The 17,011-nt window shown below is 46.1% G+C and overlaps 1 protein-coding gene across 1 annotated transcript in view; it reads left to right on the top strand.

Annotated features, from left to right (window-relative positions):
• Positions 1–17,011, top strand: part of PSIP1 (PC4 and SRSF1 interacting protein 1) — a 346,309-nt gene that overhangs the window by 104,806 nt on the left and 224,492 nt on the right. Inside the window, exons 5-6 of the mRNA XM_082273564.1 lie at positions 6,667–6,780; positions 7,939–8,037. Of these exons, the coding sequence (XP_082129690.1) occupies positions 6,667–6,780; positions 7,939–8,037 (213 nt within the window). The remainder of the gene's footprint in view (positions 1–6,666; positions 6,781–7,938; positions 8,038–17,011) is intronic.

Genomic DNA, 17,011 nt, shown 5'->3' with positions numbered 1-17,011 from the left:
TACCCCTTGGGACTGCTCATAGGCGTAGCCAGAACTTTTTTTCTGCCTAGTGTCCTACTCCTCTAGGGGGAAGCATAAAACTACTGATATGAAGATCAGAGACTGCGTCCGTCAATGAACTTCAGAGAAAATTATTTTACAGTAGGACAAAAATCCAATTTTTATTCACAGTAAATCTGTCTATAAAATAAAATTTGAACTTTTTTATTGTGCAATAATTGGACCTTTGGGCTTGACATGCACGTAATTTGCTGTAATGAAAAAAGGGAAAGTACCAGCCAGCTAAGCACAGAACACCTATAACTTAAAAAAAAAAAGTCTGTTAAAGTCGATGGTAATTCCTATCTCTGTGTGACATTTTTATTTAAAAAGATGGTTCACCTCTACAAAAACCTGCCTTTGTTTTAATCTTCAAACATCCCCCCCCCCCCCCCCCCACAATGCTGTAAAGGGTTTTAGGGAATTTAGTGTACATTTGTAATTGTATTCAGAATGAAATCCTACAAGGACTTCTTAAAGAACCATATGCAACTAAAATGACATCAATTGGTTTTGTAATACAGTAGTAAATGTTTATTTTGTGAATTCTTCATTGACACAATTATTCAACCCCTTAACCACTTGCCTACAGTGCACTTTCACCCCCTTCCTGCCCAGACCGATTTTCAGCTTTCAGCGCTCTCACAATTTGACTGAGAATTACTCAGTCATGCAACACTGTACCCATACAAAAATTGTGTCCTTTTTTTCACACAAATAGAGCTTTCTTTTGATGGTATTTGATCAATACTGGGTTTTTTATTTTTTGTGCTATAAATAAAAAAAGACTGAAAATATCGTGAAAAAACGCATTTTTCTTTGTTTCTGTCATAAAATTTTGCAAATTAGTCATTTTTCTTCACAAATTTTGGCCAAAATTTATACTGCTACTTATCTTTGGTAAAAATAACCCAAGTAAGTGTATATTATTTGGTCTTTGTGAAAGTTATAGAGTCCACAAGCTATGGTGTGAATCATTGAAAATTGATCACACTTGATCACACCTGATGTACTGAAGGCCTATCTCAATTCTTGAGACACTAAAAAGTCAGGAAAGTACAAATACCCCCCAAATGACCCCTTTTTGGAAATTAGACATGCCAAGGTATTTAATAAGGGGCATGGTGAGTTTTTTGAAGTTGTAATTTTTTCCCACAATGCTTTGCAAAATTAAGATTTTTTTTTTTTTTTTTTTTTTTACAAATTGCCGTATTAACAGGTTATTTCTCTCACACAGCACATGTATACTTGCAACTATACCCCAAAACACATTCTACTACTCCTCCTGAGTATGGCGATACCACATGTGTGAGACTTTTTCACAGCCTGGCCACATACAGAGGCCTAACATCCAAGTAGCAGCGTCCGGCATTCTAGGAGCACAAATTACACATATAATTTCCTGACAACCTATCGTACTTTTGAAGGCCCTGGAGCACCAGGACAATGGAAACCCCCATAAAAAGACCCCATTTTGGAAAGGAAACAGCCCAACGTATAATTTTTGAGGCATAATGAGTCTTTTGAATGTCATTTTTTTCCACAAGTTTTTGGAAAATGTGGAAAGAAAATGAAAACACATTTTTTTTTTTACACAAAGCTGTCCATTTATGCAATATTTCTAACACATAGCATGTACATAGCAAAAATTGCACCCCAAAATACATTCTGCTATTCCTCCTGAGTATGGCGATACCACATGTGTAACACTTTTTCACAGCCTGGCCACATACATAGGCCTAACATCCAAGTAGCGCTTTACACAAAGTTGTCCATTTATCCACTTTAAGACTGGGCCTATTTTTGACACTTGGTGTTTACAAGCTAAAATCATTTTTTTTTGCTAGAAAACTACTTGGAACCCCCAAACATTATATATTTTTTTCTAGCAGAGACCCTAGAGAATAAAATGGAGATCGTTGCAATATTTTTTTTTACACCATATTTGCGCAACAGTCTTCCAAATGCGATTTTTTTTTTTTTTTAAAAATTCACTTTTTTTAACTAAAAAATAAGAAAACAGTAAATTTAGCCCAATTTTTTTTCCATAATGTGAAAGATAATGTTACACCGAGTAATTAGATACCCATCATGTCATGCTTCAAAATTGCGCATGCTCACAGAATGGCGCCAAACATTGGTACTTAAAAATCCCCATAGGCAACATTTTAAAAATTTCTGTAGGTTACTAGCTTCGAGTTACAGGGAGGTCTAGGGCTCAAATTATTGCTCTCGCTCTAACGATCGCGGCGATACCTCACATGTATGGTTTGAACACCGTTTACATATGTGGGCGGGACTTGCGTTTGCTTCTGCGCGCGAGCTAACGGGGACAGGGCGCTTTCATTTTTTTTTTTTTTTCCTATTTATTTTATTTATTATTTTTTTATTTTTACACAGTTTAAAAAAAAAAAATGTTTTGATCATTTTTATTCCTATTACAAGGAATGTAAACATCCCTTGTAATAGAAATAGGCATGACAGGTCCTCTTTATTGTGAGATCTGGGGTCAAAAAGACCTCACACCTCACAACTACACTAAAAAAGAAAAAAAAAAAAAAAAATTGTTGAAAGAGGAAAAAGAAAAAAAAAAAAGCGGCCCTTTAAACCGGTTGCTAGGCAACGTCTTTTGACGTAGCTCCGGTCCTCCAAGACCATAGAGTCGAGTGAGGGCCATCTTGCCCTCACTCAACTTCCTGTCTCTGAGGATCCGGGACCGGATAGTTTTCCCCGCTGCTGGCGGGTCCGGTAAGCTGGGAAAACGTCTGGGACGCGGCAGGAGGGGGGGGGGGCACCTCTTCCCCTGCACCGTAAGGGTAATTCCGCGGCGAATCCGCCACTGGGACCACCCTTATCTGAAAGCCGACCACCCGCCGTTTCAAAAAATACCGGGGTTATGGCTGCTATCTGCTGCCAAAACCCCAGTATTTAGCTTTTAATGGCCGACGCATATAGTCGTTAGGCGGTTAGTAAGTGATTGCATGTATATGGCAAACAGGTGACGATGGGTGATGGGGTGACAGGTGACGATGGGTGATGGGGTGACAGGTGACGATGGGTGATGGGGTGACAGGTGACGATGGGTGATGGGGTGACAGGTGACGATGACTGATGGGGTGACAGGTGACGATGACTGATGGGGTGACAGGTGACGATGACTGATGGGGTGACAGGTGACGATGACTGATGGGGTGACAGGTGACGATGACTGATGGGGTGACAGGTGACGATGACTGATGGGGTGACGGGTGACGATGACTGATGGGGTGACGGGTGACGATGACTGATGGGGTGACGGGTGACGATGACTGATGGGGTGACGGGTGACGATGACTGATGGGGTGACGGGTGACGATGACTGATGGGGTGACAGGTGACGATGATTGATGAGGTGACAAGTGACGATGATTGATGGGGTGACAGGTGACGGGCGATGGTCACTGATGGGTGACAGGTGACAGGCGATGGTGCACGGCGGTACTGATGGCAGTCTCTGGTGACCGGTGAACTTTAGGCTACGTTCACATGTGAGCGTAGCGATCACGGGCAGAATCACTGCGATTCCGCCCGCGATCCAGAAATCATTGCAAATCGCGGGGCGCCTGTGCGTTGCCCGTGATTTGCAATAGCACCCCAAACACTGTGCGATGTTGCTGCGATTTCCGCCTGCCGAATCGCGGTAACATCGCGCAAACAACCCATGACGCCCCAAAGAAACTCTTGTACCTGTTTTAAGCGTCATGCGTTGTTTGCGCGATGTTACCGTGATTCGGCAGGCGGAAATGGCGGCAACATCGCACAGCGTTTGGGGTGCTATTGCAAATCACGGGCAACGCACAGGTGTTCCGCGATTTGCAATGATTTCCGGATCGCGGGCAGAATCGCAGTGATTCTGCCCGCGATCGCTGCGCTCACATGTGAATGTTATGGGTGTCAATTTCTGGGCACTGATGAGGTGACTGTTGGGTGACAGGTGACATTGGGGGGGGGGGGCTGAGGACTGTGTGGGGACAAGTTTATCAGTGTGATTTTTACATTTTACAGGTGTACAGAGCAGTAACTGACTATTTCTAGCTCTGCTCTCCTCATACTGGAAACTGTATGAGGGGAGCAGAGCTAGTAACAGTCAGTTACTGCTCTGTGTTTACATTTTGTGATCGGCTGTGAATGGATTCACAGCCGATCACTTAGTAAACAGTCACTGTTAGTGACTGTTTACTACCGCCGGTGACAGCTGTGTTCCTACGGAACACAGTGCCACCGACATGACCGCGCTGCGCGCTCCCGATCGCGCATGCGCGGTCATCTTGTGGGCGCCTTCAATGTGATCGGCTGTGTCATTGGAACACAGCCGATCACGTGGGAAACAGCCACGCCCATTGGCTGTTTCCCCCCTGCCGGTGACGGGGGGTGTCCCGGGGACACCCCGACACCGGCAGTGCAGGGCGGCGCGCACGCGATCGCGCACCTGCCCTGCTTAAAGTGCTGCCGTCATATGACGGCGGCCCAGGATAATGGTCGCACCGCTCCGCCGTCATATGACGGCGGGCGGGCAGCAAGCGGTTAAAGACTACCACTCTGAAGAACAGAGGTTCATTGAAGTGTTCAATCTGAAGTGTTCAATCAGGTATTGAAAACACCTGTGGATGTCAGGGAGCAGCAATAAAGCCTAATAAGCACCAATTAGGCAGCTTTAAAATGACTGTGATACTCAGCTCCTTCTAGACATTTACTGGTGTGGTTACAAACACTGTGAAGTCAAGAGAATGGTCCAGGAAGACAAGAGAAGAGGTGATTACTCTTCACAGGAAGGGCAATGGCTATAAGAAGATTGCAAAGATGTTAAACATACCAGGAGACACCATAGGAAGCATCGTTCGCAAATTCAAGGCAAAGGGCTCTGTTGAAACGCTACCTGGTCGTGGCAGAAAGAAGAAGCTGACTTTGACTGCTGTGCACTACCTGAAGCGTAGAGTGGAGAAAAGTCCACGTGTGACTGCTGAGGAACTGAGGAAAGATTTGTCAGATGTGGGTACTAAAGTTTCTGCTCAGATAATGCGGCACACACTGCGTAATGAAGGCTTCCATGCCAGAACTCCCAGGCGCACCCCCTTGCTGTCTCCAAAGAATAAGAAGAGTCGACTGCAGTATGCCAAAAGTCATGTGGACAAACCACAGAAGTTTTGGGATAGTGTTCTGTGGACTGATGAAACAAAATTAGAACTGTTTGGGCCCATGGATCAACGCTATGTTTGGAGGAGGAAGAACAAGGCCTATGAAGAAAAGAACACCTTGCCTACTGTGAAGCATGGCACGGGGTCAATCATGCTTTGGGGCTGTTTTGCTTCTGCAGGTACAGGGAAGCTTCAGCGTGTGCAAGGTACCATGAATTCTCTTCAGTACCAGGAGATATTGGATGACAATGTGATGCAGTCCGTCACAAGCCTGAGGCTTGGGAGACGTTGGACCTTTCAACAGGACAATGATCCCAAGCATACCTCCAAGTCAACTAGAGCATGGTTGCAGATTAAAGGCTGGAACATTTTGGAGTGGCCATCACAGTCACCAGACTTAAATCCGATTGAGAACCTCTGGTGGGACTAAGCAGTTGCAGTGCACAAGCCTAAGAATGTGACTGAACTGGAGGCTTTTGCCCATGACGAATGGGCGAAGATACCCGTAGATCGCTGCAAGACACTTGTGTCAAGCTATGCTTCACGTTTAAAAGCTGTTATAACTGTTAAAGAATGTTGTACTAAGATTGAATGTCACTTGGGGGTTGAATAAAACTGATAATGATGTGAGCACAGAAAAGACATTTGTGGTTATTTCATTATAAATGTTATGTTATATTTGTCTGACCTACACGTGCCTCTTTGATTTAATTGTAAGCAGGATGACTGAATGATCAAAATCAATGTCAAACTGGCCAAAACAATCAATTTTAGTGGGGGTTGAATAATTTTGAATAGAACTGTACCTTTGCTATAGTTGTAGGCCATTTACATACCTTTATGAAGCCTGACTAAAATACTGCTAAGACGTTGGTAAGTACTCCCAGGATGTTAAGTGAGGCCTTGTCATCACTGCTCACCACTACTATAACGGGAGCGAGCGCTTTGTCTGATTCAGACGCCTTTAAATACTCTTTTTCTGTCCTGATGTAGAAGCTCTGATGTAGAAGCTCTGAGCTCAGCATTTGAGAGCTCCTGTGATGGTGGAGGTGAGCAGTGATGACTAGGCTCCACTTGGCAACGTCCTGAGAGTATTCCAGTTTGGTTTCATAGGGTATGTCAATGACCTATAGCAAGGGCGTTATTCAACTTTAAGAGCTGCACAGTTTTTTTTTTTTTTTTTTTTAATCTACAGATGCCTCTTATCTATATAGGCAGTTTTGTGGTAAAGTCCAACTATCCATTTTTAATGTTTAGATTTTTTAATTGTCCTAAGCCAAACTCACAATTTTTCATTACATTAAGAGCCTGTCCACCCAAAATGGTTATTTTATAATTATGGATATATTTTTTATTTGAATAAAAATATCATCACTCATCTCTGCTAGTCCTTCGCTTTTTAAATACCATCCTCCCAAAACAGTAACTTTTTTTTTTTTTTTTTTTTTTATAGAATATCTTGTCTTTTGCGAATGCTATTGAAGGGGATGAAGAAGATGCACAGGAAAATTTAGAAGAACCTGAGGATCAGTCTCCTCAAAAAAAACGGAAGACAGTAACATCAAAGGTGGGTCTAACTTTGGTAACATGGTGAAGCAATACAAGAGAATGTATGCTGATTGCATGCAATTGCATGTTTTGGCTATGACTGACTTTTACACCCTATTTTTTCAATATCTGTACAGATGCAAATCTTCTGTAATAAGCTATAATCCACACATTTTTAGGCCTAAAATTCTGACTGTAAGGTGTTTTTGCTTGTGCCCTGACTAGAAATATTTCCTATACAACTTGACCTATTGACACAATTGGAAGTAAAGGAAATCTGTCACTGGTGTCGGGCAGCAAGACCTGATAGATTCCCACCCCATGCTTTTAGCCAGCTCATTATAAAAGAAAAAACTGAATTTCAGGCAGTGATACAAAAAAAGTAATGCAGTTATGTATTAAAACATTAATTGCATTTTTAAATGGAAATTCAGTAAATACCTAAATTTTGTTTTAATATTTGCCACCTGTAATCTTCTGCACAGCAAAGCTCAGGCTGGGGGAGGCAGGGTCAGGGCTCTAAAACTGTTTTCACAGTTTTTTAGGCAGGCTCAATCGGATCATCCATTGCCCTCTATGGAGTGGCGGATGTCAATGGACATGTGCCCGTTGACACCTGCTGACATCCTAATTGCCAAAAACAGACAGATGGGGGATCCATTCCCCATCAGTCGATCGGATGGAAACAGACAGGTGGTCTGTTTTCTTTCTGACCGCGCATAGAGGAAAGCAGGCTGTGGCTGTCTGCTCTGCATAAGCAAAGTGGACACTAACCTGTCATCTGCCTGCTCAGTGGGGATTAGTGGACAGATTCACGGCTGAGTAGGTGGATCCCCTGACGTGAGTCCATCCATCTGAAAGGGACCAAGAGATGTGAGCATGGGGTTTGCCTCATTCTGTGCCTCTGATACTTCATTGTCCTGCAAACTAGCAGGATGTTCTTGATCAAGCTGTGCTTTTGCAGTAGATGACTTCACTGTGTTTTTGGCAGATTTCTTGGTTCACAAGATTTTCTGGGCAGAATTAAGTCGTGTTTTTTTTTTTCTGATAAGGCCAATAATTTAATTAAAGAATAATGGTTTTGTTGTCCCGTTTGTGTTTTTTTTTTTTTTTTTTTTTTTTTTTACTTTTTTAATTACCTAATTTTTAATCAACATTGCTTTCTTTTTAAAACTAGACTTCAAACAAACATTCTGACTCCTCCAGTGGTCTCGGGTCACCAGAAAAAGATCTTAATACTTCAAAGGAGGACAGTAGTGACCAACTTGGCAGTGAAGTGAGTTGTAAAATGTATAATTACCCATCTTGTCTCGTACCAAATGTAGAATATTTGTTTTAGATGTCTTAGTGTGGATGTGGTTTTGGTTATGCTGTCATGTTGCTTCGCTGATCTTGCTTAGGGAATGCTAAGAAAAAATCTATTCCATACTTTTCTATTCTTTCTGCAATTTATCATAGTATATAGCATATTACCATTAAAAATAAACCTTTTGCTGTAACCAGTCATATAAGCATAACCTTTTGGTATCTGAAGTGTCAAGGCAAACGTCACTGGGGCTGTAATGATATGCAGATTGCAATTTAGCCCACTGTGGTAGCCAAAGGTAATGCATTGATGGAATGAAGAAGCAATAAAATATGATTACCTGAGGTCTGTCAATGGTTTTAAGCAAGATCTACAGATGCAGCTCAAAAAAAATAGAATATCAAAAACTGGATTTTTGTCTTACCGTAAAATCCTTTTATGTTCATTGACAGACACCGCTCCATATCTTCTTGATCCTTGAGTCCTCCAGACTCCATGGTAAATCTTCCTAGAAGTATATTTTTTAGCTTTTTACAGCGTAGGAATCACTGATTCAGACACCCTTCTATCCTTCAGAACCTGGCTTTCAATAGCCAAGCTGTTAAAGCCAGCGACTGTAAAGCAAGATGGAATATCGGCCCTTAAGCTTAAAGATCTTCTCTGAGAGGGAGTCTCCAAGGGACAGAGGCAACCAGTGGTACCAGGTCTGCGTACCAAGATCTGTGAGGCCAGCCTGGGGCCACTAGAATGACCGGAATCCCTTCTGCCTTGACTCTTTGCAGGAGTCCCCGGCAGAAGAGTTATCAGAGGAAATACGTACATCAAACTATACTGGCCCCAAGGGGCCACCAGAGCGTCTGTGGCCTCAGCCAGATGATCCCGAGGCGTTGCTACGAACCTCTGCACCTTCCTGTTGAGTTGAGAGGCCAGCAAGTTCACATCTGGAGTCCCCCACCAGAGACACAGTTGATGACACACCTCCGGGTGAGGAGACCATTCTCCCTGATGTAATATCTGCCGACTGAGGTAGTCCGTCTGCCAATTTTCCACCCCTGGAAAATGCACAGCAGAGATGGCTGGAACAAAGTGTCTTGTCCACCTTACTCCTACTTCCCAGGCCGCTAGGGCACTTTGCACCCCCTTAATGATTGACCTATGCCACGGCCGTGGCATTGTCTTATTGGATCCTTACCGGGCGCCCCTGCAGACGATTCGTCCATTTGGCCAGGCAAAGCCTGATCGCCCGCCCGAATTGCCAGGATATTGATCGCAGTCTGGGCTTTTTCAGAGTCCAAAACCCTTAAGCACATCTTGTGCCCAAGACACCTCCCCACCCGGACAGGCTGGCATCCGTGGTGACCACCGTCCAGTACAGGGGGAGAAAGGATTTTCCTTGTCGAAGTGCTAGAAAGCGGAGCCACCAGATCAGGGACCCTCTCGTACCCCCGGTCAACAGGATCAGATTGTCTAGAGACACTGGATTGTTCCATTTGGCAAAAATCTCCTTTTGCAGAGATCTGGTATGGAACTGAGCAAACTGAATCTCCTCAAAGGTGGAGACCATCAGGCGCAGCAATTGCATGCAAGTCCTGAGAGATAACCACCGGTTGGACAACAGGAGCCCAATTGCATCCTGCAACTTCTGGAGTTTTCCCTCCGGGAGAAACACGCGAGCTGAAGCAGAGTCCAGGGTCATGCCCAGGCCCAGGTAGTCCGGTTTTGGTAGATTGGACCAGAGCAGATTTTTGGAAATTCAGTTTCCATCCCAACTCTTGCAAAGTTCGCACTGAAATGTCCAGATAGTCTTTTAAGGCATTTGGAGACTCTGGTCGCAGAAGGAGATTGTCCAGGTACCCCATAACCGCAATCCCCCTCTGCCGTAGCAGTGCTAGCACTGGGGCCAAACCGGGGCTCACTCTTGTGAACACCTGAGGAGCCGAGGCGAGACAAAAGCGTAATGCCACGAGTTGGTAGTGCTCCTCGCCCACGGCAAAGCAAAGAAAACGATGATGCTCGACATATATTGGGATATGATGGTAAGCGTCCTTGATGTCGATAAAAGCCAGAAAATCCCCTTAATGAAGGGATGCCACTACCGTGCGAACAGACTCCACCTGAAATTTCTGAACCTGCACAAAGCAGTTCAAGGCCTTGAGGTCCAGGATTGGATAGACCTAGGCGTGGGTGAATAGGGGGTGGTCCATGATTGTGATGGAGAGCGATATGTGGGAAGGACGGGGGCTCACGTCCACCCCAAAAAAAAAAAAACACGAGGAGGGGGGAATACTACTCGCCACCCCTTGGGACCAGACGGGCACCGCTTTAGGCAGATCACAGCACCATCTTGGAATGGTGGTGCTGCAGGCCAGAGGCACGCTGCGACTCAGGTTGTGACCAGGGCTATGTGACCTTGCGAGGCGTTTAACTCACCGGTCATTCCCCGTCCAGTGGGGCTGTGTTGCGGCCAACCTAGCCTGGAGCTAAGGTCAGGTCGCGCTTGCTGGCTAGACTGGGAAGACCGTAGGGAGCGAAAATATCGAGTCCGTCACCCAATCCGGCAGTTAATTGTAAAAAAAAATAGTTCAAAAAGGAAAAAATGATCCCAGCAAAGAACTAGGTCCTTAACTCATGACTCGGCCGAAAAAAACTAAAGATTTATAGCAGGAAGTGGAAGTATACCCCCTAGGGCTGCCCTATAGGCGTAGTCAAACGTTTTCCTCCTAATGTCCTTACGCCTGTAGAGTGCAGCATAAACCCAAGGGTCAAGAATATATGGAGATGTGTCAGTCAATGAGCGAAAGAGAAAAGGTAATTTTATTTCAGTAATTAAATTTGAAAAATTAAAACTCCTATTTCTCTCGGACACAGTTCCTGATCTTCTTAAGCATTGGTTATACTGCCCCCTACAGGAGTAGGACACTAGACAGAAAAAAAGTCTGACTACGCCTATGGGCAGTCCCTGGGGGGTTACTCTCCCTCTCTGCTGTGGGTACCCAGTTTTTTGTTTTTATTTTGTTGCCTAGTCAGGAGTAAGGACCTAGTTCCTTGCTGGGATCTTTTTTTATTTTTATATAGATTTTTTTTCTGTGAGATCTACTATAACTGCTGGGCTGGATAATCTAATCTAGATCCAGTGGTTACCCCCGTCTTGCCAGCGCACGCAGACCTCAACTCTGCGCCAGGTCGGCCGCGACCCAGCACTATCGGATGGGGGGGGCTGGCCTGTGAGTTAAACGCCTCACAAGGTCGCATGTGACCGAATCTCAGCCCGAGTAGCAGCCTTTCTCCTAGCCAACAGCCCCCCCCCCCCCACCATTTCAATGGCGAGGGTTTCTGCCTGGAGTGGTGCCAACCTGGTTCCTTGTATGGTGAGTAGCTGCCCCCCTCTCCCCCAGGAGGGTTTCGGGGTGGACGTGGGCCCCTCCTTGTGACGGTTGGACCCCTAGGTTCCCCTCTTTCCCTTTAGACACCCTCCCTTCATCTATATCTCTCCCCCCCCCACACACACACTTATGCTGGGGCTGTGTGGGTGGTCTGGTCCACCTCCTGGGCTGGGGGCAGGGAGCTATGCTGGTGATGGGGGTAGGTGCGTGCAACTGGATGGTCCAGGGGTTGTGTTTGTACCAGGTGGGGCCTCCTGCCAGGGCCCCCCGTCCTGCCTGGGCCTGTCCTTGAGGCCTAGGGATCCCTCCTGGGTGCCTAGTGATGCCGCCATTTTCTTGTAGCCTGTGTCCCCAATGCATGGCGGCCATGTTTGTGTAGCTCGGCAGCCATTTTGCAGTGGTCTGCCATTGAATATAAAGCCGGCCATGACAGTGGAGCCCTCTGGGTGTCAATATTGGCAGTGGGGGCCCCTCCTCATCCCCTGGTACTGACTTCTGGATCCTTTCATGTTCTGATTGCCACTTGTGCAGTGCAGATACTCCTGGTTGCTGTGGAGACGGGTTTCTGGGGGTGGTGAGTCTGTTGGGGTCCCCTCCCATCCATCCATCAATGCACTGACGGTGGTCCTGTGGTCTGCAACCACACTCGAAAAGGCGCTGGTGGACACAGATTGTATCTGTGCATGAGACTTGAAGTTGGAGGATATGGCTGCACTCACTAACCATCCAGAGCGGCAAAGGAGTTCCCTTTCCCCTCCTATTTTGAATTTTTACTGAAGAGTGTGGAGGACCAAAGCGTGCCCTTGGGGTCCCTAAGCGAGTTGCTAGAGGAGTCCCTTAAGAAGTGGACTGTTAAACCGTTGGTGGACCCTCCGGTTTCCAGAATAAACAAGGCAACCATGATTCTGGTTGAAGAGTTTGGGACCCGACTGACAGGAAGCGGAGGCTGTGGCCCACAATTTGTACAACCTGGCTGGTTTTAGCACCGAGGCAGATTTTCACCATTGCCCTGGTGTCGCAGACTGACAGAGTGGGCTAAGCTTTTACGCCGTGACCTAGAGGGGGAGTAGCTCCCCCCCTGCCTTTGCTGAGCTGGCGGACCAGCTGGTCCAGGGGCAGCAGTTTGTGACACCTCTTTGGATGCAGCTCGGCTCTTTCGGCAGTGGTCTTTCGGCGTGTCTCTTGGCTCAAATGCTGGTCTGCGGACCAAACTTCTTAAAAAAAAAAAAAAAAAAAGACCTTGGCTGATCTTTCCTTTCAAGGAGATCACCTGTTTGGTGCTACCCTGGATGACATCATTAAAGGTCTCACGGGGGGAAGAGGGATTGGAGCCCTTCGGGGCCTCTGGAAGATCGAGCGAGCTTGGTCTGGCAAGTCAAGTGAGGGCTTCTTCAGACCCGTGGACAAAGCGCCTTCACCCGTATCTGGGGTGGGGGGATGTCTTTGCTGGTTCCCGGACCCATGGACTCCCCTGGAACAAGAACAAGTGGGTCCACAAGGTTGTGTGGTCCGGCTGCAAGATAGTTTAGTTCTTACCTTCCAGCAAGGTTCTTCCTTCTATCATGTGACTGTCCCCGGTCCGCTTACAGGCTCTTTTTGTGGTAGCTGGGGTAGTGCAAGACCTTTTTACTGTACGGGTGATGGTCCCAGTTCCAACTTCGGAACGTTTTCAGGGGTTTTACTCAAATCTGTTTACAGTCCCTAGGAAGGAAGGCAAGGTGCTTCCAATTCTGGACCTCAAGGCACAGAACTGCTTTGTGCGGGTGCAGAAGTTCAGAATGGAGTCCGTTCGCATGGTAGTGGCTTCACTGCATCGGGTGCATTTTCTGGCCTTCCATTGACATCAAGGACGATTATCTTCACATTCCAATATTTGTCAGTCTCCAGCGCTTCCTCAGCTTTGCCGTGGCAGAGGAGCATTATCAGTGGCGTTTACCTTTTGGTCCCGCCTCCTCGGGTCGTCACAAAATTGTTGTCCCCAGTGCCAGCATTGTTATGCCAATAGAGGAGTCTCCTACTGCTCTGGTGTAAAACATGGCCGAATTCTGAATTTTCAGAAGTCTGCTCTTGTTCTGTCTACAAGCTGGACTATCTGGGTCGTACTCTGGACAGACCCAAGAAACTACAGGCTGCAATTCGTCTCCATCTGTCCAGCAGATGGTTATCCCTTTGGACTTGCGTGCAGGTGCTTGGCCTGATGGTGTCTACCTTTTGCGGTGGTTCAGTTTTCACAGTTACATACGCGGTCCCAGCAAAGGGAGATTCTGACCAAATGAGACAAGAATCCGCAGTCTCTGGACAATCAGACCCAGAAACGAAAGAGTCCCTGGTATGGTAGCTTTGTTCTTTGGCACTTTGGCTTGGGAAAGCTTTCCTCCCCTTGTATTGGACAGTGGTCACCACGGATGCCAGCCTGTCTGGTTGGGAGGCGTCCTCTGCAAATATTCTGGTCAGGGGCTCGAACATTGGAGTCCAGACTACTGATCAATGTGTTGGAACTCTGAGCGATCAGACTGTGCCTGGAACTTTGGACAGATCGTCTTCCGGGATGTCCATTGCGTATGCAATCGGACAATGCCACAGTTGTGGCTTTTGTCAGTCACCAGGGGGGCTCAAGAAGTGTCCTGGCGGCTCTGGAGGTACTCGGCATGCTAGGGTGGGAAAAACGGTTAGTTCCAGCCCTCTCCGCAGTACACATTCCCAGGGTGGAAAACTGGCAGGCAGATTACCCCAGTCGGCAGGTGTTGGACCAAGGGGAGTGGTGCCTTCATCTGGAGGGGGTTTTCATCAGTTGCGTCTCCAGTGGGGCATCCCAGAGGTGGATCGGTTGGCTTCCTGGCTCTACAGAAAGTTGCAGAGGTTTGTGGCTCGATCATGGGATCCTCTGGCAGATGCCACAGATGCGCTGGTGGCCCAGTGGGGTGAGTGTCATCTGATTTATGCCTTCCTTCCTCTCAAGCTTCTGCCAAGACTTCTTCTACGAAGAATTGAGGCAGAAGGGATTCCAGTCATCTTACTGGGCCCCGGACTGGCCTTGCTGGGCTTGGTACACAGATCTGGTGCGGCTGGTCGCTGACGTTCCTTGGAAGCTTCCTCTCAGGGAGGATCTGCTGTCCCCAAGGGCCAATCTTCCATTCTACTTTATAGTCTGTGTTTCCAACGCTGTTAAAAGCTAGGAAACCTACTTCTAGGAAAATCTACTGTTGTACATGGAAGACGCGCATTGCGTGGTGTGAGTCTCTTGGGGTTCATCCTCACTCTTGTTCAGTGGCTCGGATCCTGACCTTCCTTCAACATGGGGGTTGAGCAGAAACTGGCCTTGCGTACTATCAAGGGTCAGGTGTCGGCCTTAGCAGTCTTATTTCAACGCCCCTTGACCACATACTCCCTGGTGCGTACTTTTTCTTCAGGGAGTTAGGCACTTGACACCTCCAATGCGGTCTCTGTTGCCCCATTGGGACCTCGATTTGGTGCTCTGACCTCCAGAAGCCTATTTTTGAGAATCTTCTGGAGATTCCCCTGCTTGCCCTGTCCCAGAAGGTGGCTTTTTGGTGGCTTTCACCTCTGCGTGCAGGGTGTCGGAATTGGCCGCGTTATCCTGTCGTTCACCTTACTGGTGGTTCACAGTGATTAGGTGGTTCTTCACACCGGTCTGCTGTTCCTTCCTCAGGTTGTGCTTGATTTTCAATTGAATGAAGACATTGTTGCCTTACCCTTGTCCCAGGCCAACACATCTGAAGGAAATTGCTTTGCATGCCTTGGATGTGGACCGGGCAATTAGGGTGTACCTAGCAGCTACGGAGTCTTTTTAGGAAGTCAGACTCACTATTTGCACTCAGTTCCTCCTGGGCTTTTCATAATCCGTCATCGGTGCACACTTTCATATAGTTCTATAAAGTGGATGTGATGGCATCTGCGGATGCTTCCTTTGGGCGCAAGGTTTTTGCTGGCTGCGGTTTAGAGGATCTGGTCCTCTTTGAGGGTGTATTGTGTTTTTTAGGTGAGCTCCAGTTGTTTTGGTTTAGCTCCTGTTTACCTGGTTAGCTATAGCTAGCCTAGGGAATTTATTTTTTGCTGTTCCCACCCCTCATGTTTAACACTGCTTTGGGACGTCCCAATGGTTAAAAAGATCAGGAGCTGTGTCTCCGTCAATGAACGAAAGAGGGGAAAAAAAGGATTTTTAATAAAGAAATGTTGGCTTACTGAAAAGTATGTCCATGAACAGTATAGTATGCTCTCAATACTTGATCGGGGTGCCTTTTGCATGACTTACTATATCAATGCATGAGGCGATTGGCCTTTGGCACTGCTGAGGGGGTATGGAAGCCCAGGTTGCTTTGATTGGGACTTTCAGATCATCTGCATTGTTGGAACTGGTGTCTCCTCTTAACATTACCCCACAGATTCTTTATGGGGGTTTAGGTCAGGTGGGTTTGCTGGCCAATCAAGCACAGTAATATCATGATCGTTAAATCAGGTATTGGTACTTTTGGCAGTGTGGGCAGGTGCCAAGTCCTGCTAGAAAATGAAATCGGCATCTCCATAAAGCTGGTCAGCAGAGGGAAGCATGAAATGCTGTAGAATTTCCTGGTAGAAGGCTGCACTGGCCGCAGTGGACCAATATCAGAAGATAACGACTACCAAAATAATCACGGACTGTGGAAAGTTTTGCATTTCATTTGGAAATCAAGGTCCCAGAGTCTGGAGGAAGAGTAGAGAGGCACAGAATCCAAGTTGCATGAGGTCAAGTGTGAAGTTTCCATAGTCGGTGAGGATTTGGGGAGCCATGTCATCTGCTGGTGTTGGCCCACTGTGTTTTATCAAGTCCAAAGTCAGCGCGGCCCTCTACCAGGAAATTCTAGAGCACTTCACACTTCCCTCTGCTGACCAGCTTTTTGGAAATGCTGATTTTTTTTTTTAATTTTAATATCTTTTTATTGATTTTTCATAGAATAACACGGAACATATAAAATTCCAAAAGCGGGAAAAAAAAATATTAATAATGAAAATCCCCTCTTATGTGAATAAAGTGAAGACTAATATGATATTATATTATTTACCTTAACATATAAAAAGTGACACAATATAAACATTGTGATATGGCTAATCTTACCAATGAAGATATAAGCAGTTTACAAAATAATAAAATACAAACTATCCGTGAAAAAACCTTCGTAAATATCGTGTGTAAATATATTTAAAAAAGGACACCACAATCCCCCTTAAACCAAGAAAAAAAAAAAAAAACCCGGCTAACATCGTCAAACCCAATTAAATAAGCACTTATTTGCGCCTATCTCTGTTTCTCGGAGAAATGCTCATTATGGTATTACTGAAAATGAAGAAAAAGGGGAAAAGAGAGAAAAAAAAAAGGAAAAAGGAAGGACAAGAAGGGTCGGGGTGGAGCCACCAGGGCAGCCCATTATAAGGATAAATAACACTCCGTCAGGGGGGTCATTTCAGATAATCTCTGATAGGTATCAGTGCCAGTAATGTGCACCCAGGGCTTCCACGGTCTCTAGTCTGTTCCTCCATGTTCTTTAAAGTGTCAGTCAACTCCT

Source organism: Pelophylax lessonae (genome assembly GCF_965119305.1).
Source record: "Pelophylax lessonae genome assembly, chromosome: 1".
Lineage (NCBI taxonomy): Eukaryota > Metazoa > Chordata > Amphibia > Anura > Ranidae > Pelophylax > Pelophylax lessonae.
This window is presented reverse-complemented; position numbering and strand designations above follow the sequence as displayed.